This window comes from Ammospiza nelsoni, chromosome 3 (assembly GCF_027579445.1).
Source record: "Ammospiza nelsoni isolate bAmmNel1 chromosome 3, bAmmNel1.pri, whole genome shotgun sequence".
Classification (NCBI taxonomy): domain Eukaryota; kingdom Metazoa; phylum Chordata; class Aves; order Passeriformes; family Passerellidae; genus Ammospiza; species Ammospiza nelsoni.
The window spans coordinates 5,792,475-5,814,749 of NC_080635.1; the positions used below are offsets into that span (position 1 = coordinate 5,792,475).

General features: G+C 46.9%; 1 protein-coding gene across 1 annotated transcript in view; it reads right to left on the bottom strand.

Moving 5' to 3' along the window:
- The window catches only part of ACSS1 (acyl-CoA synthetase short chain family member 1), a 35,164-nt gene extending 15,600 nt beyond the window's left edge, over window positions 1–19,564 (bottom strand). Inside the window, exons 1-6 of the mRNA XM_059468335.1 lie at window positions 19,282–19,564; window positions 15,611–15,707; window positions 5,366–5,565; window positions 4,046–4,221; window positions 1,994–2,146; window positions 250–397 (exon numbers count right to left, since the gene is read on the bottom strand). Of these exons, the coding sequence (XP_059324318.1) occupies window positions 250–397; window positions 1,994–2,146; window positions 4,046–4,221; window positions 5,366–5,565; window positions 15,611–15,707; window positions 19,282–19,564 (1,057 nt within the window). The remainder of the gene's footprint in view (window positions 1–249; window positions 398–1,993; window positions 2,147–4,045; window positions 4,222–5,365; window positions 5,566–15,610; window positions 15,708–19,281) is intronic.
- Between the last annotated feature and the right edge of the window lie 2,711 nt (window positions 19,565–22,275).

A 22,275-nucleotide genomic window follows, 5' to 3' on the forward strand; every position in this document is an offset into this window, starting at 1 on the left:
TGCTGCTGCAAACACTCAGCTGAAAGGTTAACGGCCAAAGCTTGGAGCTGTTGCTACTGTGAGTACACAGCAAAAGCAATGACAGCTTCTTTTCCCTACCCTGGATTCACAGATGTTCCTGAGTGTTGTACACACATGATCCAAAGCAATGGAGCTTACCTCTCCTGAGCAGGCAGGTCACTCACTCTGGACAGGTCTCTAAACCGCTTTTACCACATCCAGCCAAACCTTTTCCCACCACTTCCTCACCTGGGTCAGGGTACACGGGAGTGCTTTCAAACAGGACAGAGGTGGCTCCATTGCAGAGTGGTCCATACACAACATAGCTGTGTCCTGTGATCCAGCCAATGTCGGCCACACAGCCAAAAACATCGCCTTGCTGGTAGTCAAACACATACTGCAAAGATAAATGTAAGGCCAGCTGATTGCCTGGTGCAGGTGCTGGGCTGGGCATCCAGCTGGGAGCAGGAGAGTGCACGGGGCAAGTGGAGCCGTGGCCACACAAAGAGCAGCCTGAGGTGAGGAAGGGAATCAGAGGGAGCAGCACCAGGGCTCCCAGGCTCCTGGCACGTTTGCAAACACACAGGAAGCACAGCTGTACCAGCAGCTGCTCAACAAAGCTCCGACCAAAGCTCAGAGCCTTGGATACCTAAGGATGCCTGCTCCAGGTGCTCCACACAGTACAGCTGATTCTGAGTCGCAGGGAAACTGCAGACCACAGAGTCTCACATCCTTCACCAATATCAACAGATTTCCATCTGGAGAGATCTGGATCACCTACCTGGAGATAGGTGCCCATAAGACATTTACTGAGAAATATTCTTAACTGCTCAGCTTCTCTATATGACTGCATCACTTTCCAGATGCTACCCTCTCCTTGCTCATCAAACTCAAGATAAAGATCTTGGGGAACTCATTATCTTCTCTTGGATATGGCAAATGCTTCCCACTGTAAATCTAACTCCTCTACATATGGTGAAGAGGTCCTGACTCATAAGGAGTCAGGTTTATGGATCAGAACTAAAAAAAACCCACGAGTGTGTGACAAGAGTGTCACATGTGAGTGCAAAGACCACAGAGATCACATAGGTCAGCTGATCTCTCTATCTAGAAAAGACAATTCTCACCTCACTTTTCCATGTGCCTTTCCCTCTCATGCACTCTGCAGGTGGAGAAAATGCACCAGTGTGCAGATCTACCTTCTGGACTAAGGAAGAGATGCTTTGGTGTTTATGCTGTCACTTAGGAAAGCTGATATAAAAAAAATGTCCTTCATGACACTTGAGCATTCAAATCTTCTAAAAATTCAGCCATGTCAGCCTAAAGAAGGAAAACCTTCACATGAATTGTGTGTGATTACAAACAGGTGATACCACTAAAACCAGATGGGGATCTTCAACCACAGTCCTCTCCTCATCTCACTGTTACCTTTTAATATGCAGACCTCAGACCAGAAGCTTCAAGAAGCAGTGCCTTGACTCTTTCCATTTTCATGAGAAAGGAGGTTAAAACATTTTCCCTAGATCACCCAGAAAAGCAGAACAGAAGTGCAACCCCAAGAGGAGAGATACAATGTTTGTTCTTCAGAGAACACGTACTATGTGAAGAGGCTGTTTTAAGAGTCCAGATCCTCTCTGAAATCAAAAAGTGCATCTTCCCAATGCAAAATACTACAATAATACCCACATTACCAATGCCAGTAAGATTCTTTCCAGAATCTCCTCAGCTGCAAATTTTGGCCAGCCAACATTGGCACATTTTAAATGCAAGAGCAGCACTGCCATTTCCTTGCTTTCATAATTCTTTGTTCAGGTTTGCATAGTATCATATTGCTCAGAACAAATCCTGAAGATTAATTACACAGCTCAGATGCTTTCCAGCTTGTTTACAACCAATAAACCAACAGGGCAGCCAGCAGAGAATGCAGCACTCCTCCCTTGTCAGCACTGATAAGAGGCAAGTGAACCTTTCTCAGAGGGGGCAGCTGAGTTACCTTGTGTGTGAGAGCAGCATAGAGCAGGTACCCAGCCTGGGTGTGAACAATTCCTTTGGGTTTCCCAGTGCTGCCTGAGGTGTACAGCATGAAGAGCACATCTTCACTGTCCATGCTCTCTGGAGGGCAGACGGAATCTGCCTTGCTCATCTCCTGAGAAAGAAAACGTAGTTATGGCAGAAAGACTGGTTGTATGGAGCCAAGCATCACTCCCTCTGCAAGCAAGGCCACAGCATCCAGGGACAAGAGCCACCCCTGCTGCTGCCTCTCACAAATGTCCATGGATGTATCACAGCTCAAATGGGCTCACCTGGTGGAAAGGTTCCTAGCACAGCATCTAATATTTCCACCAGTACCTCTGCTGGGCAGAGAAGTCAAGGAGAACTGGCCAGATAAAATAACATTTCTGGGGAAAAAATGGTAAGTCATAGCTGCTTACATTTCAAGCCTTTGCAAGCTGCTGGTAGAAATCCAAAATGTGACTGCAAACACTTGACAGCAGCAGCAAGGCTGGCTGGGCATTGTTAGTACTTTCCTTTTCCTGTAAAATCTGCAGTGCTGCAGTTAAACTGTGTGTTCACCTCCCTTCCCTGGCCCCAGCAGTGGATGACTGTCCTGTCCATCCTCAACTTTCAATTTTTCTTCCCAGCAGAAGAGTGCTTTACTCTCCTGCCTCTGTCACTCTCTTTACATTCCCCTGTTTGGCTAGCTGGGTGAGGTGCTCTCCTCACCCCCACAGGAGGGAAGAATGCAAAGCCCTGCTGGGCCAGAGCCTCTCTTGAGCTCTGTCCTGTCCTGATGAATAATTCCTGCCAGAATTATTAGGTGGCCCCTCGGAGGAATTTCTTGGAGCTGCCTTTTTTTGAGAATACACTGTAAACACACTGTACTTGCAAGTGAACCTTACCATCAGCAGGTCCAGTTGTTTAAAAGTGTCTGACAAACAAAGCTTAATAAAATAGGAAGAGTTCACAAAATGTAATTCTTAGCCTCTGAGTTACAGCATTGCTGCTCATCTCAGGTATTTCTCATGACATTTCAGCACTGCCAATTCAGGTTGACAGTTTTTGAAACAAAGATGAAATCCTCATATGCTCCATTACAACATGAGCTTAAATTTTGCAGTAAGCCATTGCACAAGAGCTGGAAAGTACAGCTGCTGTAAAGATCAGCAAGGACAGTTAACACCAATAACTGTTTCATTCTTGTTTTGTTTCAGATCCCAAAACTGACAATGGGATGAGCTCAGCTCTTGGATCACTAAAATACCTCAGGCTGTTTGCAGACCAAGGAAAACAATCAGAACGTCCTTTGTGGAGTAAGGAGCAAGACAATTTCTGAGTAAAGGTTGTCTTCTCTGTTTAACTTACTCTACTGCTTCTTCCTATCTCATGTGACCAGCACAGAGACTCTTGAGCAATTATCTTGCCAGCAGATTAGCTTTTTCCAGGCATTATTAGCATGAGTAGTTCCTGTTTACTTCTGCCAGCAAACTGATAAAGCTACTTCTGCATTAGGCTGGGATCCCATGTGTGCCAGCTAAACACATAAAAACAACTGCTGTTCTCTTTCCCAGGAAGCACAGGCTCTAAATATTTCCAAGCCATCACTGTTCTACCACCATGGGACAGCCACAACACTGCTCATGGCTGGATGAAGCCTCTCCAGGAACTTCATTATTTCTGCACTGCCTTTCAGCAGTGTCCACTCTGAGTGCACATGCAATCCATAACAGAGTGTCTGAACACGGTAAAATAACAACAGCCACGATGGTCTCCATGGCCTCTGGGTCTCAGGAAACACTCCCTAAATCTCAGCACTGTTTGCAGGACTTGTGAAATGGAGCAGCAGAGCCCCTGCCCATGCTGAGATAAACCAGACATAGATTGAGCTGCTTGGAGTCACAATCCTAGCAGGCTGTAAATACAGGCAGTCCATTTGAGGATGAAGATGCTGTAAGGAGCAGAACTCAGGTCCCAGAAGCACTTATGGAGAGAAAGATTATCCTGGCCAACACTCAGACCTGAAAGGAGTTATCCAACAAGAACATACCTCCTCAAGGGGAATATCACGGTCCCCCATGTGGACTTTGTTATCAGTCCTCTGAGCCACAAACACATGTTTGATGCTTGGACAGTTCTTCACAGCTTCATCCACAGTTGCCTTCAGCTCTATGGTCCGGCCTCCCCTGACTCCTTGGTTGTATGTGATAACTGCTTTGCATCCAGCTAAAAAGAGAAAGAGTTAGCAGACATGCCAGCCTGTCCTCCAGGCTAGTACCCAACTTTCAATACTTTGGGGGTGATGTACAGAACAACATGTGTGACAAACACTCAGAACTGCTGTCAGTCAAAAACCAGTCAGTGTCACTGATGAAAGCACTTTAACACCTGAGACACACAGAGATTAAGGGTAGCTGGGACCTCCATAGGTTGTCCAGTCCAAGGCAGGGTCTGCTTCAGCTGAACCACTCCTGACAGCTATCCCTTCCATCTTCCTAAAACACGCCAGTGGCATCTACCCTACCCTCTCCCCAGCAGTCCACTCCAAAGCCTATCATGTATGTGAGGAAAATGTCCACTCCAAAGCCTATCAGGAATGTGAGGAAGTCTTTCCCAACACCCAGGCTCAGTGTCACTCACTGCAGTTTAAACCATCCATCCCTGCCTGGCAAAGCTGGCATGCAGAGCAGCTTCTTCCCAGCTCCCTGTGTGAGGGGTAACTAAAACATGCACTTGTTCTCTGCAGATCAACTCCACTGGAAAGAAGAAAAGAACATGACAATTTCTGTAAAACTTGTTCTCTCACATTAGCCACAAAGAAACTGGTGTGACTGCTAGGACATGAGCCACTGGCTATTTCCCTCTTCTGTTGCTATTTTTAGCATCACTTTTTACCTAATCACAATGTGCAAGTACTTTGGGGCTGAGAACAGCTCATTCTGCTGGTAGAAGGGCTCACAGAGCCGGGGCAGGCTGCCAACACTTCCAGTACTGTACATAAATCACAGGATCCCAGCTGAGAATGCAGAATTAGTTCTGTCCAAGAGTACCAAAGAAACTCTGCAATTATACTGCAAAACAACAAATCAGGCCCTATCCCTAAGCTCTGGTTTTCCTTCCAGTTTCACTGCTGTCAAGCAATAACCCAGTGCACACTGAATGTTAAGCAATTTATTAATATTCCAAGGCCAGAGGACACTGCATGTGTCACTCAGGACAAGGCTCCTCACTGCACTCTGCAGGGGAGGGTGAACTGCCCTGCCAGGCGAGAATGAACCAAGAAAACTCTTCCTGCCAAGAAAACACAGGGCTGGGACATGCCTGGAGCTCTGAAACAGAGGTGTTTGTTCCCCAGGCTGCATCTACTCACAGTCCATGATCCTGCCAGCCAAGGACTCGGCGCTGAATCCAGCGAAGACCACGGTGTGAACGGCACCGATCCTGGCACAGGCCAGCATGGCAGCCACCGACAGCGGGGACACAGACATGTAGATGGCCACCCTGTCCCCTTTCTGGATCCCATACTTCTTCAGGGTGTTGGCAAGGCGGCAAGTCAGATCCTGAAGTTCCCTGTGGCACAGAAGGAACGCTGTCGTGTGGCTGCACAACCTGACTGACACGGGGCTGAGCAAAGAAAAGAGGAACTTGGGCAGAGTGAGGCTCCATGGTCACCTCTGCACCTCATCTCAGCAGTACAGGGCATCTTAAAGAAAGGGCAGAGTGGTGCTTGCTGCAGATGGACAGGAGTGAGAGCTGCAGGCACTGTCCAGAGCTGCCAGGCTGTAATGGGACCACAGCAGGCAGCAAGCCAGGTGCTGTCATGCTGCCTCCCTGTGAAAAATGCACGTATGTTCTGTATTTTATGATTGGCTTTTTGCAAATATTAAAATGAATATTATATGTGTTGTGCTAGAAAGTAATGCTGTATTAATTCTCTTAAGTACTGTGTTAAATAGAGTTTTAGGTTATAAAAAATGTTAAAATAGAAACTATGCTATGTAGGATACTTTTTTTAAAGAAAGGACTGGCAGTGAGATAGCAGCCACAGGACACCTGAATCTTTCAGAGAAAGAGAATGTATTGCTCCATTATCAGAAGAAACGAACTTCTTCCCGCCTCAAAGGTGCTGTTAGGATTCGGAGGAAGAAGCTGACACTGACCAGACAGAATCCTGTGTTTGAATGGAATTTATGCATCATGGATGAGGTGTATGAATATGCAACAGGCTGTTGCTTTTAAGGGTTAATCCTCTGTTAACGTGGGTCCTTTTTCGGGCTCGTGCTGCCCAGAAAAAGGTACCCGGACATCAGTAACTCTTTGTAGTTATTGTCTCATATTGTCCTAATTCAATTTGTCCAAATTGTTATTACTTTAATTGCATTACTATTTTTTTATAACCATTTTATTACGATTAAACTTTTAAAATTTTAAAAACAAGTGGTTGGCATTTTTCACACTCCAGAAATCAGGGCTCATTTCAGTCACTCCTGATGCCTTTTTTACCCAGTCAGAAGCCACTGGGAACACAAGTGGGATAAACACAAGATGAAATGGAAGTGTTGTCCAAAGATTTGCCACACTGTTGAAGTGGGGCAACAGCTGGGAGTGCTCCTCTAGCAGGAGCTGCTCTTTAAATTGCAAGGGTAAGCAACACGTTTGCATGCACGAGGAAAGACAGGAGGACTCTGGAGGGACTTGTATGAGGGGCAGATTGTACAAGATTCTCATCCAAGCTGGATCACCTGCAGCCCAAGAGCCTTTCAGAACACAGGTACTGCTGCCACCCTTGCACAGAGAAACTCAGGAACACCAAGAACGGGAACAAAGTCTCTTTTCATGGGACTCTGCTATGACATGGTGACAATAGCAAAAATGTTCCTCTGAGGAATGAAAAAGCACTTTGTGGGCAAGGGCTTGCACGTTCCCTTATTCTGATGCCTGCACAGGGGATAAATAAAATAAACCTGGGACCAGGATGCTGCCATGGACTGAACAGCTCTGTATGCCTGCAGTGGAAGGGCTTTGGGAACAAGGGACACTGTGCCAGGTGAGGAGAGGTCTCATGCCAAGGGAGGAGGTGCTGACAAGGGGCAGCAGAGCTCTCCTTCTGGTGCCAGTCATCAGCTCAGGGTCTGCCAGGAATTGTCCTTTGGGCTCAGGAACTCTCTGAGTACCAAGGCCCAGAGAAGAGAAACACCTTTACCCTGCAGCATGTTCATCAACCTGCCACCTGTGAACCCTGAGGGGTTCTAAGCCATACCACCAGGGACCCCCATAACTTTTAACAAAGAAATTAATTTGGAGAAGGTTACATTCCCTAGTAAGCTGTAAAGCATGAATCCTTATCTTAAGTATCCTCTTCTTCCATAACTGGCAATAGCAGCAAAAAAACCCCAATTTTCACCTGGTGGCTAAGCTGCAAATAAAATGAAAAGTTGTTTCTGGACCATCAAAAAATATTTTGTTGCTTTTTTTAAACATTTGCGAGTCAGAAATAAAAGCTGAAGTGCTCTGCTTTGGAAATATCAAAACTATAAGCTGAGAATAAGTAATTTTTGGAGTGTCCACCCCTTAACTTATCTTACACCAAGAGAGAAGACAAGGAAAATGAGACAAATCCAAGGCACAGCACTTCATATTTTTATTCTATTTATTCTATATTATTTATATTTATTCTATATTATTTATTCTATTTATTCTAAGACTATTCCTGTATCATCAAGTAAAGAGTCCATTTCTGAACTCAGAGAGGTGGCCAGACGTGTTCAGTGCCAGTTCTCTGGTAACAGCTGCCCCTGCAGGGTGATCACAAGCCTGCAGAAAGCAGGGATGGAGCAGCTGCACCCCTGACTGAATTCTCCCCAATCCCTTATAGTGGAAGATCAGCCTAAACTCAAAAGCACAACATTGAACCCCTCTTGCCAAGCCCCTCATGACCATGGAGGTGCACAGTCAGATTTATTATTTTGCTTTTACTGAGCTCATGAACTGAGCAACTCTGCAATAATGAATTCCCACCCAACCATTGGTTTGTCCTAAAAGGCCACATTTTCTGGTCTGGAATTTATCTGATGCTGCATTAAAGAAAAATTTCAGTGTGGATAAATAGCAAAGAGGCAAAACAAAAGGTGCTCAACTACAAAGCACATGAAGGGAAACCAGCCCCAGAGAGACAGCTGTGAGAAAGTAAAAGGAAAACTTCTTATCTGCAATGGAAAATACTCAAGTGCTTTCTGAGCTGCAGCCTCTTTCTCCTATACAGAAATGCCAGAGTATCTCTGGCTAAGGTTTGTTTTCTGACCAACTCCATGTTTCCTCATGTTCCTTTTGCTTATTCAGGATTTGGTGACCACAATGGCAGAAGCTCTCATTGTTTTTTATGATTAACCCCAATTTGATATTTGCTTAATGAGCCTGTGTAAGTAAGGTGATAGACAACATGGATCAGTCTTTACCCATGGATCTATCTGCCTCTTCTTTGTAATGCTGGGATAGAAAGGCCCTGGAGGTCCCTCAGAGCTGCAGCACATGGAGGAATGGACACAAAGGTGAGGAAAAGGTGAAGCCAAGGATTCCAACAAAGACATCCACAAACCCCTGAGCATCAGGGATGTCTTTTGGCTCCTGTGGCAGCAAGTCAGGCTTGCTCTCCAGTTCAAGCCAAGAGTAACTGAAACCCTCAAACCCACCCCTGACACAGAGTCAGTGCCATGGAATGCTGGCCGGAATGGTGTTGGCAGCATGGCACATCCACCTGCTGCCTGCATTCCCTGGCAGAATTCCCAGTGCAGCCACTCAGAGCAGGGCACTGCACCCAGCAGAGGGAGGCAGGAACAACCAGCAAGGAGGAACAAAGCCCACAGAAGGTGCTGGAGGCTCTGTGCAAGCAGGGCAGACAGCAGGAGGATCTCAGCAGAGCCACTGCAGGAGAAGGAAATGTGCTGCAAGCCAAGGGAAGTGCTCAGCCCCTCCTGACACAGAAACCGCAGGGTCAGTTCATGGCAACAACAATCTGAGGATCCTCTGCAAAAGCAAATTGTAAGAGCTGAGAGCAAATAAGAGAACAAATTGGACAGGAAAACACTGCTCCAGTGGGTCAAGTGTCAGAGCAGAGAGGAGAAAGGGAGAAGCAGCAAGCAGAAGGGGAGATCATTTGCTAAGGAGAAAGAGCAAGAGATCCAGTCTGTGCATTTAGAACAAAGCAAGCCAGGACAGTGGCAGAGGCATTAATGAACACAAAGGACAGAAAGAGACATGTGGACCTGCTGCTGGACAAATGTGGGGATCAGTGATGACCAACAGGGCCTATTTCTTTCTGTATGATTTAGGATTTGAGTGTTAAGGGCTAAAACTAATGATTAACTTTTGTTTCCCTCTCTATAAGGTGTGCTTCCATTTTGTTCATAGATAAGACTTTGAGCCTGTTGTGTTCCAGACCCACCACTCACACTGCAGGCATCTCCTCAGCTACCACAGCACAAGACCTACAAGGCTGGCCCTCCAACAGAGCCAGCACATCATTGCTCAGCCAGCCCTTCTGTTTAATCCAACAGACAGCACTCCTCTCCCTGTCCTCACATCTCTGTTCAGGAACTGACAGACCACATTTCTCCCAGATCACTCCCCAGGCACAGCTCCCAGAGCCCACTGCTCAGTGCAGTGTCTGGAACAAGTTCTGTAAAAGCCATCAGCACCACGTGGCCCTTCTCTGACGCATTTCAGGGATGCTTTGCACAAACAGCACTCCAGTAAGAAGTCTGATTTTACCTTTTGCCACAGCAAGACAGCATACAGCTTTCTAAACAAAGGAAGTCAGGTCCTTTTACATAAAAACAAAAAATTGCAGTAAGACCTTCTTTGGGAAGCAGCCTCTTGCAAAATGATTCTAGACTTTTTGTTAATGCATTCAATGCCATATACAGGCTTTGACAGTACCTGGTTTAGAGCCTCAGCCCAAGCCATGTTCTCTGCTGTCATGGCACAAAAGCTGGGTTGACAATTTCTTGCAGCAATCAAGTTTATTTCCTGGAACCATAGTTTGGATTAGGCTGAAACTGTTTGAAAATTCAGGCCAAGTGTCCAAAGTGGGCATCAGAGCACAGCTGCCCAGCCTTCCTGCAGATATCCTGAACCCAAGGCAGAGGAAACTCCTTGTAACCTTTTTCAGGTGAGAACGTGAAAAATCCATGATCTGTCTTGGATGGGGAAAGCTGCAAGCCTGGGCAAAATTTACGTGCAACCTCAACTTACAAAGGCAGCTCTGGAAAAGAGTTTTGCTGCCAATGGCAAGCACCACCATGGCTTCCAGCTACAGTCTTCACTGTGATCTCTAATACAATTCCATCTATTTTAGCTCAGGCTGAGGAATCCATTTTTAAAGGCATAGTTGTCATGTTGCTCATGAAGATGTCCAACCACTTCCCTCCCACCTACCTGATTTCTGCTCCTTTAGCTTTCCTCCCTCCCTACTTTGTATTTTGCATTTTGAATTCTCCCTCTGGTAGCAACATTTTCTGCACCAAAGTGATCACCCTTCTTTTGAGAAAGTGGACAAGTAAATATTTCCCAGGCTTGCAGCTTTCCCCATCCAAGACAGATCATGGATTTTTCACGTTCTCACCTGAAAAAGGTAACAAGAGGTTTCCCTTGCCTTGGGTTCAGGATATCTGCAGGAAGGCTGGGCAGTTGTGCTCTGATGCCCACTCTGGACACCTGAATTTTCAAACAGTTTCAGCCTAATCCAAACTATGGTTCTAGGAAATAAACTGATTCCTGCAACCCTTTTGAAAAACAGGTTACCTAATGCATTCTGGTGCCCACTTCCCACAGCTCCCACTGACAACAGCCGTGGGATTCTGCAGATCCACTGGGTCACAGGTGGATAAACTGTAGAGACCATGGTAAACCAGGGAGCACCAGAGAGAATAAACAGCCCCATGTCAGACAGGGGGAGGGCTGGCATAACTTCAGCTGCTGTCTTCAACACATCCTGTCATTGAATTTACAGAGGCCGCAACCCAACAGCTCTGGCCACCAACACCACCTGCTTCTGGAAGGCACAGAACCTTTAAAAACCCAGCTCAGCAATGCACTGGGGAATTCCTCTGCAAGGTTTCAAAAGCCCTGACAACATCCACAGAGCAGGACAAAACACTCCTGGTCTGGCTGGACCCTTCTGACAATAAATTCAGCTGCCAGCTCACAGCACCACAGTGCTGCTAAGCCACTGTCCCAGCAATGAGTTTTTGGTGGCTCAGCCTCTGGAGAGCCAGAGAGCCTCTCAAAAACTGATTTGCATGATCTGTCCCCACTTTGCTGACTGCAGCCACCAAAGCCCAAGAGGGTTGTATTCCCTGTTGTTACAAAGCAGTAAAAAACCAAGTCTCCTGGCTACTCATTCAAAACCAGGGAAGATTTGAAACTCAGCTAAATTTCTACTTGACAGAAATGAAACCCACAGGGAAGAAAAAGCAAAAATGGCCAGTGAACTTTTTTTTTTTTTTTTTCCTGAAAGGCTGAGCTGCATCAGCTAGAGAGACAGGACAAACTCACAACTGGACTTGTAAGGGCAGCCACCATCTCCTGGTGCAAAAGTGAAATGTTTCACCCATGGCTTTGGGTATCTTTGCCCACCAGCAGATGTTTGGATTCCTTCCCTAGCACACAGCACTTGGACTCTGCTGCACAAACACAACCCACCTTGCTGACAGGGATGTGGGCTGACTGACAGCACAGCCCACCAGCTCCTTGCCCACAGTGGAGGCAAACTGAGGCTTTATTTCTGCCAAGGATGAGCCAGCTGGGACAGCACTTTCAGGGCAGCTGTGTTTCCAGCCAGTGCATGGAGGACTGTCGCACACATCTTTTATGGAAAATCCTTTCCTTAGGATTTTTTCCTCCTGAGAAGCTGAGAGGCCTCAGGAACAAAATGTAAACAATGGTTATCTGCTGCTGTGGAATGCAACAGGTGGATCTGTGATTGGCCCATCTTAGATGTTTATAATTAATGGCCAATCACAGCCCAGCTGGCTCTGCTCTCTGTCCAAGCCACAAACCTTTATTATTCATTCCTTTCTATTCTTAACTTAGCTAGCCTTCTGAAGAGAACCTTTTCTTCTATTCTTTTAGTATAGTTTTAATGTAATATATATAATAAAATAATAAATCAAGCCTTCTAAAATACAGAGTCAGGTCCTCGTCTCTTCCCTCAACATAAGACCCCTGTGAACACTGTCACAGAGCACAACCCACTGATGAAGGTTTTTCCCTTCCTCAGGGAGGAGAAAGCCTGTTCCAGCCCTTTTCCTGCACATCCACCTTCTTCCTTTGCAGGCTGTGATGGGAACAAGGCCAGCACTCAGCTGTTTTCTTGTCCCTGACAACTCCCCTGAGGAGAAGGCAGAGAACCAGGCCAGCAGCTGCATCTTTCCTTGTGTTGCCCAGGGCTTATCTCTGAGGAGAAGCAGCTCACAGCAGCAGGCTTTGCAAAGCAGATAATGCAGAAAACTGGTGCCTTGCAGTATGTTGCACATAAGCCCTGGACAGCTCTCTCCCAGCTGAATCCACGACCTTACTCAAAGCTGGTCCATGAGGCAGTGCCCAAATTAAAGTCTTTGTTTTCCTAAAGTGCTTGAAAAATGCATGTATTTTATGATTGGCTTTTTGCAAATATTAAAATAAATATTATAGGTGTTGTGTTACAAAGTAATGCTGTATTAATTCTCTTAAGTACTGTGTTAAATAGAGTTTTAGGTTATAAAAATTGTTAAAATAGAAACTATGCTATGTAGGATACTTTTTTAAAGAAAGGACTTGCAGCAAAATAGCAGCCACAGGACACCTCAGTTTTTCAGAGAAAGAGAAGTTATTGCCCTCTTAGCAGAAGAAATGAACTTCTTCCCGCCCTGAAGGCGCTGTCAGGATTCAGAGGAAGAAGCTGACACTGCCCAGACAGAATCCTGTATTTGAATAGAATTTATGCATCATGGATGAGGTGTATGAATATGCAACAGGCTGTTGCTTTTAAGGGTTAATCCTCTGTTAACGTGGGTCCTTTTTTGGGCTCGTGCTGCCCAGAAAAAGGTACCCGGATGTCTGTAACTCTTTGTAGTTATTGTCTCATATTGTCCTAATTCAATTTGTCCAAATTGTTATTACTCTAATTATTCCTATTTTTATAACCATTTTATTACGATTAAACTTTTAAAATTTTAAAAACAAGTGATTGGCGTTTTTCACACTCTGAGGCTGCTGTGCCATTAACAGAGCATCCAGATCCTAAGGAAAGGGGCATCTCTCTTCTGCCAAGACATGTCCAGCATCCCTCTCATTCCCCCTTTCCACTGAGGCTGATGTGCTGCAGAAGGCTCACCAAGGACCACCAGCATCCCAGCTCCTGGGCCACCTCCTTCCCTGATGGGCTTTCCCTCACAAAATTTCCAGCTCAAATAAGGCACTACTGCAAAAGGCTTTCAACTGAGCCCTCCTGACCCATTTAAAACCTGTAAAAATGCAGCCCAAAGACCACAGAAAAGGCAAAATACTCATAGGGTATTGCTGTTTTCAACAAAGCTATCCCTGCCTTAATGAGATAAGCAGAGAACTGAGTGACCTGTCTTACCACGAGGTAGGACCAAAGTCTCTTGAGAAACTCAAATGCAGTCACACCTGACCCAGAGTATCAGGCAGAAACAGAAAAATGGCTCTCAAATACAGGCAGAAGTTTGAAAATAGAGATTGCCAATACATCTTTCTCCTTTCTGGTACCAGTTACTCTGTGTAAGGCTGCACAAAGAAGGGTTCAGTTTTTAGATATGGGTTCTTGTCTTCATGTCACAGCAATCACAATTCCACAGGCTGAAAAAATACTTTATTCCAAATGCCCAGCTTGGGCATGGCCAGGGAAAAAAACCAGTCCTGTTGCAGTTCAAAAAAGCTGTCCCTTATCTCCAGAGATTGCAGATAAGTGTTTGAGTGTCTGCAGCAGCACAGTACATTTCAAGTATCAGACTGAGGGGAAGGTTAGAGTCGCCTTGGATGAGGCTGTGCTGTCTGTTGGGCTGCTTCTCTTATCAGGTTGATCTGAGCACAATTGTCACCTCTTGCCTACCCCTAGTGTTCATGCCTGAGGCATAAAGAGAGAGGTAAAAGTGCACAAACCTGGGAGAAAAACATACATAAACTCAAGGAAAAACCTCAGGTTCCATCTCCACGTTTACCACCAGAATGGCAAAATGCAAAAGCACTTAGCCAAGCTGCCCAGCTCATTATCACATATTTATGTCATAACAGGCCTAAACACCCTGCCAAACAACAATACCGTGATTAAAACCAATGCACTCCTCTCACAGATTTAGATCAGACAGTGTTTATTTCTGTTGCATGGAGCACTAACCTCTCAAAGTTATTTTCACTCCCACTCCTCCCTGCTGACCACTTTCCTCACTCGAATGAATAATGTTTCCAGGAGCTTTCATAAATTTTGGAGATGAATCAGACCACTAGAACCTATTCAGACCCAAGGAGCTCTAGGAATCCCAACAAGCTCCAGCAAACATTCTGTAAAGGTCTGATGCCAGGAACATTCTTCATCTCCTCTGCTTTCTGATCCAACAGAACAAACATCTGGCTCCCTGAGATTCAAAAACATGCACTGAGGAACGCACAAGTCTGGGAAACATTTAAATCTCACTTGAGACAGAGATGATGTAAAAAAAGGCAGGACTGTCTCCTAAATGAGGGCACATAGCAAGAAGAAATATGCTTAAACCTGCCATGTTCTAACAAACCCTGCAATCTGTAGCATCAATCACAGAATCACAGAATCACAGAATCACAGAATTTTCAAGACTGGAAGAGACCTATAAGATCATCTAGTCCAGCCAATGTTCTAACTGTTCAGCTAGATCATGGCAGCAAGTGCCACATCCAGTCTTTTTTTAAATTCTTCAAGGGATGATGCCTCTACCACCTCACTGGGTAAATGATTCCAGTTTCTGACCACTCTTTCTGTGAAGTATTTCCTTCTTACTTCTAACTTACATCTAGCTTGACGCAACTTGAGACTGTGTCCTCTTGTTCTATCCGTTGTCGCCCGGAGAAAGAGGCCGACCCCCAGCTCACCACAGCCACCCTTCAGGAAGTTGTAGAGAGTGATGAGGTCACCCCTGAGTCTCCTTTTCTCCAGGCTGAACAACCCCAGCTCCCTCAGTCGCTCTTCATATGGCTTGTGTTCCAAGCCCCTTATTAGTTTCGTTGCTCTCCTCTGGACACGCTCAAGTAACTCAACGTCCCTCTTAAAGTGAGGGGCCCAGAACTGGATACAGTACTCCAAGTGAGGCATCACAAGTCAGTGCCACTCAGAGCAGCCCCAAGGTTGCTCCAAACTGCACTGAGGATGGGAAAGAGAAACGTGGAGAGCTTAAAATCCCCTCCAGCCAGGGCTCAGCGTCAAGCTGTTGACCATCAACTCAAGATGTTTGCACCAAGACGTTTTCTACTCTGCTGAAACCAGAAGTTAATCACAGAAATTTTCCCATGTGTATCTCCAGCAAGCAAAAAGGAAACTGGCAGGTGAAAAAATCCCATTTCCAGGCATAGTGAGAAGGTGCCATACCTGTATGTGACATGCACTGCAGTGCCAGGTTCATCTCTCTCCCAAATCAAAGCCACTCTGTTTGGAGACTTTTCGACGTGCTGATCCAAGCAATTTACTGTAAAAAAACCCAAAGGTTTAAACAAAGCCTGAGCAGAGGAAAGGTGCTTTGTAAACCTAGCTTGGTCAAGTGCAACAGCAAGAAAATAGAAGATGAAACATCAGTTTTTGGGTTGCTAGACACACACTAATGTGTAACAGAGGAACTGGGAGCATTTGCAGCTCCAGTAAAGCTATACAACAAATTCTACACTTAATTGGCACAGTGGCCTTAGAGATGGATACCCATGAGAGGCCATGGCAAATCCAGACATGGGCTGAATTCATGGCTCAATTCAGCCAGCCCAAATCCTTCCCCTGCTCCCAGCAGCACAAAGGCAAGATACCCTTTTGATGTTTTTGCTCCCCAGAGCAGCATTTCACTACAGAACTTGGACAGTCTTCCCCAGCTGGCATATTTAGCATTGCACCATTTGCATTTTCTAATTAAAGCTCATGTGAAACATTTTTGTCCCAGGGTATAACAAAGAGCTGAACCTCAGCTAACTGAAAATGTCTAAAACTGTGGGATCTGTGGTAAACTCAGAGTTCAGACATCTACAAATTTTCAGACCCATGGGAAAGATTAATGTGTCTCAGGCTGCGTATTCCACCTCCTAAAACTTAAAGGTACAAAATTCCCTTTTAAAGGTGCATCTCTCCCCCTCAGCAACTTGAAATGGAGGACTTAGGGAGAGCACCCAACCTGAAGAAATTTATAGTATCCAAAGAAAAGAAACCTGCCTGCATGTCCACTAGCAAATTGCCTGATATTTAGAGAAGATCCTTGTTAAATATTAATTCCAAGCCTAGATGACACTTATTGCATTGCAATATTTCAAAGGCAGTTACTTTATTTCAATATGCAACTAGTCAGAGACACTGCTGTATAACACAGAGAAAACCCCTTTTGAAAATTGCTGGACTTCAGATCATATTTCCTGGAAATATGAATGCTAATGGGAAAGGATTTCATTTTCCCAGATAAATTTTAAAAAGCTGTGTGCTGTAGTAGCTTTGGCTGCTCTGTGATCACGCCATCACACGGGGTGGGAATGAGCCCCTAAAGGTGTACAGAGAAAGAAATTCCTCAGAATTTAACACATTTCACTGCAAGACCAAGTGTTGGTCTCAAAAAATTTTAAAACCATTTTTCAGCTGTTTAAAGTCTTTTATTTTTAATGCAAAACCCTGCAGCAGTACTATAAAAATAAGACAAAGCCATTTCTTAAGCCATCCTAATAAGATACAAGAGGACAAGTGTCGCAGACATCTTTTTCACTAAAAATCCTTTCTTTGGGATTTTCCCTTTGGGAAGCTGAGGCCCCAGAAAAAGAATGTAAACAATGGTTATCCGCTGCTGTGGAATGCAACAGGTGGATTCTTGATTGGGCCATCTTGAATGTTTATAATTAATGGCCAATCAAGGACCGAGCTATCTCGGACAGAGTCAGAGAGAGCTGCCTTTGTTATCATTCTTTCTATTCTATTCTTAGCTTAGCTAGCTTCTGAGGAAACCTTTTCCTTTCTATTTCTTTTTAGTATAGTTATAATGTTTTATATATATATAATAAAAAAATAAATCAAGCCTTCTGAACATGGAGTCAACATTCTCGTCTCTTCCCTCATTCAAGAGCCCCTGTGACAACGGTCACAGACAAGAGCTCTGGTGGGGAATTTTTTAAGCAGTTGTACACTGGTTTCCTCTGCCTGCGTCCATTGCTGTGGGCTGGGTCCACAACAGGCAGCAGCTCCCACCTCCAAGCTCCTCACAGCTTCACACTACACTGAAGCACAAAATGGATTTCATTGCCCAAACAACTTTTCTTCCTCAGACTGGCCTTCAGAGGGAATTTCTGCTGCAGAAAGCCCTGGCTGAGCCAAGTGGGAGATTTAGCCCTGTGCTCAGTGAGAATGAACAGGTGAACCAGAGCCAAGTGCTATTATTTCCTTCCTGATCTTAGGCTTACATGAGCCTTTTGCTCATTTTACAAAATACAATTTAGTGACCTTCCCCTTACTACTACACCCTAGTGGTTTCTCCATACATTTTCTTGCTTCCTTGACTGCTCAGAAACAATTAAATCTCAGTAAGACAAGCTCCTGAGAATGTGTCCTGGTGGGAAATGCAGTAGTTTGCCAGGTTATTCTCCTGGCCATGAGCCACAGTGCAAGAAACCCAGAAGCTCTGAAGCTCAGAGGTCCCCAAAATCCTTCTGCAAGGGCCCCCAAGCAAAGAGCATCAGATGACTCAGTTGCTCATGGTTCAGCTGTGCTGGGAGACGTGCACAGAGGATGTTCTGGATCAGGGACCTGAATTGCTGCCATGTTTCTGCACAGGCAGTGTTCAAATCAAGAGGTGAAAGGACAAAACCAGAGTCTCCTAACAGAAAAACTTGGCTGTGGCAAAGTACTGAAAAAATCCCACTTCCTGTGCTCCCCACGCTGCCTTCATCACGCTTGAAAACAAAACCAGCAACAGCAAACCTGTTTCATTCTGTGCATCTGTTTCAAAAGGTCTATGATTTTCTTTTGTGTATGGAAAAAAAACCCAAAACCTGAGTGGCATTTTCTGCCTGCTGAGGAACCAGACCCAAGGCCAAGCAATATCTGGATATCAAAGATCTGACACAGGATCCAGAAGAAAGTGTTGATCCCACTCTAGAGAGGAAAGAAACAGATCCCTGACAGGCTGTGCTCAGACAAGATCTTCCTTTCAACAGGAATTAATGCCAACAAAGCTCTGGCTAAAATCCTCTGATTGCTGGGTGCTGGGCACAGGGCTGCACACACATCTCCAAAAGCTTGGGATCCACTGCTGGGCATCATTCCCTGGGAGGAAACACTCTCTTATGCTCTCTGAAAGACCTGAGGAGGGTTTTCTCTTTTGGTTGTAAAAAAAAGTGGCCAGAGATGTTACAGTTACCGCACTACTGAACGAGGAACGGGAAATGAAGGTCAGAAATGTTCATCCCTGTTAAAAGCCATCACCACTGCGTGGTACCCTGGATAGAGATGGAGCTCGCTCCCAGCAGATGAAGCACAGCCAGAGGACACAAGAGTCTTCAGGGCAAGACATGGCATGGATAAAACTCAAAGGCAGGCAGGGAAATTTTACTCTTGTTTCATGTTGAGTGGTGACATTGGAGGAAAATACCGAGATCCTTGTTTAAAAAAAAAAAAAGAACCAAAAAAAACCCAACAAACAAAAACAAACAAACAAACAAACAAAAAAAACAAAACCCCAAACAAACAAAAAACATCCCTGCAGCTTCTGCCATAAAAGCCTGGGACCGTTCCCCACCTGTGGATCATGTTGAGCCACCACGGGGCCGGGCGGAGCCCAGACTGGGCATCCCGCAGGTCGAAGGGCGAGGCAGCGCCCGGCCAAGAGGCTTAGCCAGGGTTATCCCGGCTTCGGATTTTCTCCCCGCTAACAGCATTTCGCAATTCCTGGCTTGTTTCCCCTCAGCGCCGCCCAACCGAAATCCTCATTTTCACCCCCAAAGACGGGCGATGGCGAAACTTCTCCCCGCAGGGAGGGGACGCCTCCCGTCCAGCGCGGCGGGGGCTGCGCGGCCGGGACCCCTTACCCGAGACGTTGAGGCGGCCGCCGAGGAACCAGCGGGCGGAGCCGGCGGTGTCGCCGGGCTGCCAGGCCGTGTGGAAGGGACTGTCCCAGCGCAGCCAGCCCCGCGCCACGTCCGCCCAGAACCCGGCGGGGTCGCGGGCCGCCCGCTCCCGCCAGGCCCGGTACCCGCCGGGCGGCAGCGCCCCGGGAGCCCCCGCCGGGCTGCAGCGGCTCCGGGACGGCACCGGGGGGCGCGGGCGGCTGAGGGCGCGCAGAGTCCGCGCTCGGGCGGCCGCCAGCGCCATGGGGACACAGCGCTGTCCCCGCCGCGCCCGGCCGGACCGGGAGAGCGAGGGGAACGACCGAACGGGCGAGAGAGAGAGAAATACAGAGAGAGAGAGAGAGAGAGAGAGAGAGAGAGAGAGGGAGAGACCGCCTGCGGGGAGGGGCTGCCCCGGCGGGGCGGCAACGGGAGCGCCGCACCCCGCACACACCCCCGGGAGCACCCCGCAACCAGGGACACCCGGCACTCAGGGACACCCCACACACACCCCCGGGAGCACCCCGCAACCAGGGACACCCGGCACTCAGGGACACCCCACACACACCCCCGGGAGCACCCCGCAACCAGGGACACCCGGCACTCAGGGACACCCCACACACACCCCCGGGAGCACCCCGCAACCAGGGACACCCGGCACTCAGGGACACCCCACACACACCCCTGGGAGCACCCCGCAACCAGGGACACCCGGCACTCAGGGACACCCCACACACACCCCCGGGAGCACCCCGCAACCAGGGACACCCGGCACTCAGGGACACCCCACACACACCCCCGGGAGCACCCCGCAACCAGGGACACCCGGCACTCAGGGACACCCCACACACACCCCCGGGAGCACCCTGCTAACAGGGACACCCAGCACCCTCGGGAGCGCCCTGCACCTGGGGACACCCCGCACCCTCGGGACATCCCGCACCCTCGGGGACACCCCGCGCCCGGGGACCCCCCGAGAGATACACCTACACCCAGAGGGAGAGAGCCAGCCCTTTGCCCTGTGGGGATATCACCTGCACGGATGTGCGGGCAGGGCTGCGCCCCTGTTCACATCCTCGCCGCCACAACAGGGGCGAGGATACAGCCAGGTACAGCCAGGCACTTTAACATAAAAAGCAGCTCTCAGCACACACATGCGCTGTCCTATCTACAGCTGGTGTCCAGCACCACGGGCGCGGACACTGAGCACGCACTCCTCATGCACACACAGTACTTGTGCTCCTGGGTAGGTGGCAAACACATTGTGCCCTCCTACACCACCCTACACACAGTGGTCAAAACCCTGTTCCCCTCTGCTCAAAATGAGCAGGGCACACATCCCTTTTTTAGTTGGCAGCCCTGCCAGCACCATCCTTAACGTGGAATTCCTGGCTTTGGTATCACAACACTTCTTGCATATTAATCTAAGATTTCACCCCAACTTCATGGTGCCAACCCTCAAAAACGAGTAGCAAGGTTTTACAGCAGGTAGTACAGAGCTTAGTCCTTGTCTATAGCAGAAACACGCTCTTTTCTGGCGCAAATTCTTTTAGATAGCTTGGTCCAGCCTCCCAGCACAGAGTCTGAAAGCTCAGAGTGGTCTGAGCATCCTTAAGAAGTGCCAAACTACCTGAACGTCAACTCAACTCATCCCCAGGGTTCGGGCAGGCAAAACACATTTCACGTTCAAGATTTAAAAACTTAAAATAACTCTATATGCTATGAAGCTTCTTCTGGCAGTGGTAGAAACAAATGGTGGTTTTCTGTCCTAAAGATATCACCAGGCACTTTTTTGTGATTTTTGTGTGAGACTTTCGGACACTGCTGAACTTTTCTACTGTGTTTTATAGGCAAAAAGCAAGAATAAATACAATTTTAATTTCCTTGTAAGGTTGGCATTAGTACACGCCTGCTGTAGCTCGATGTTGCTTGTGTTTTGCCTGTCACTTTCGGTTTGCCCAAGCCCCAAATTGCAAGCAGCAGCACGTGTGCCACCTGGTGCCAGACAGGGGCACGGAGAGCACTTCAGCCTTCGCTTGGTTTGCCCAAGGATTGCTCAAAAGTTTCCTAGCAAAGATGACTCATACGCAAATCCTACCCCTTTCAGGATTTCAGAGGAATGCTATTTCACAAAACAAACAAACGAGTTGCCAAAAAAAAAAAAAAAAAACCCAAACCAAAAAAAAAAAAAAAAAAAAAAAAAAAAACCCCAAGCATGAATTTGAATATTTGGCGTTAAAGCTTACCTGCTTCATTTGCAGCCTTTGAAATCTGGGAGCCCTTCTCTGGTTTTCTTCCACCAAGGCTGATTTCCCTCTTCTACCAGCAAGTTCTGTTTTGCTCATGATTCACCAGAACATCCCCTGCTCTCCAATTTTGGCTGCCTTTTTCCTCAGAGAAAACCATGGCCAGCAGCAACACAACCCAAAGCCTGATCACCCCAGGGAGATGGGTTGCTGAACCCAAGCACAAGCCCAAATCTCCTTTCTTGCCTCAAAAAGAGACGAGGAGAGAGGAAAAGAGTCCCTGAGATTTTGCAATGCCTACTTGCTCTACCCACGACTTTCTGAACGAGGGAGTGAAGGCTGGCACATCAGGCTGGTGACTTTTTGAGAACCAAGGCGTGTCACAGCAATTCTCATTTTTAAGTATTTTGAGTGTGCCAGGAAAGGCTGGTGCTGGAACTGTAAGGAAAAAAACCCTTAAAAAACCCAAACCCAAACCCCCCCAAATTTCCACATCTCTCTACTCCTATTCCTAATTGCTACCAGCAGTTATTTATTGGCCTTATCTCTGATTCCTGTCAGTGTCACAGTCATATTTTCTGGAAAAATCCCCTTGCCCAGGATTCTTCTTCTGGGAAGCTGAGAAGCCTCAGAGAAAAAGGAAAACAATAATTATCTGATTTGCTTCTCCTGTGTTTTGCTGCTTTGGAATGTGTTTGGACATTGTTTACCAACAGGTTGTTGGTAAATT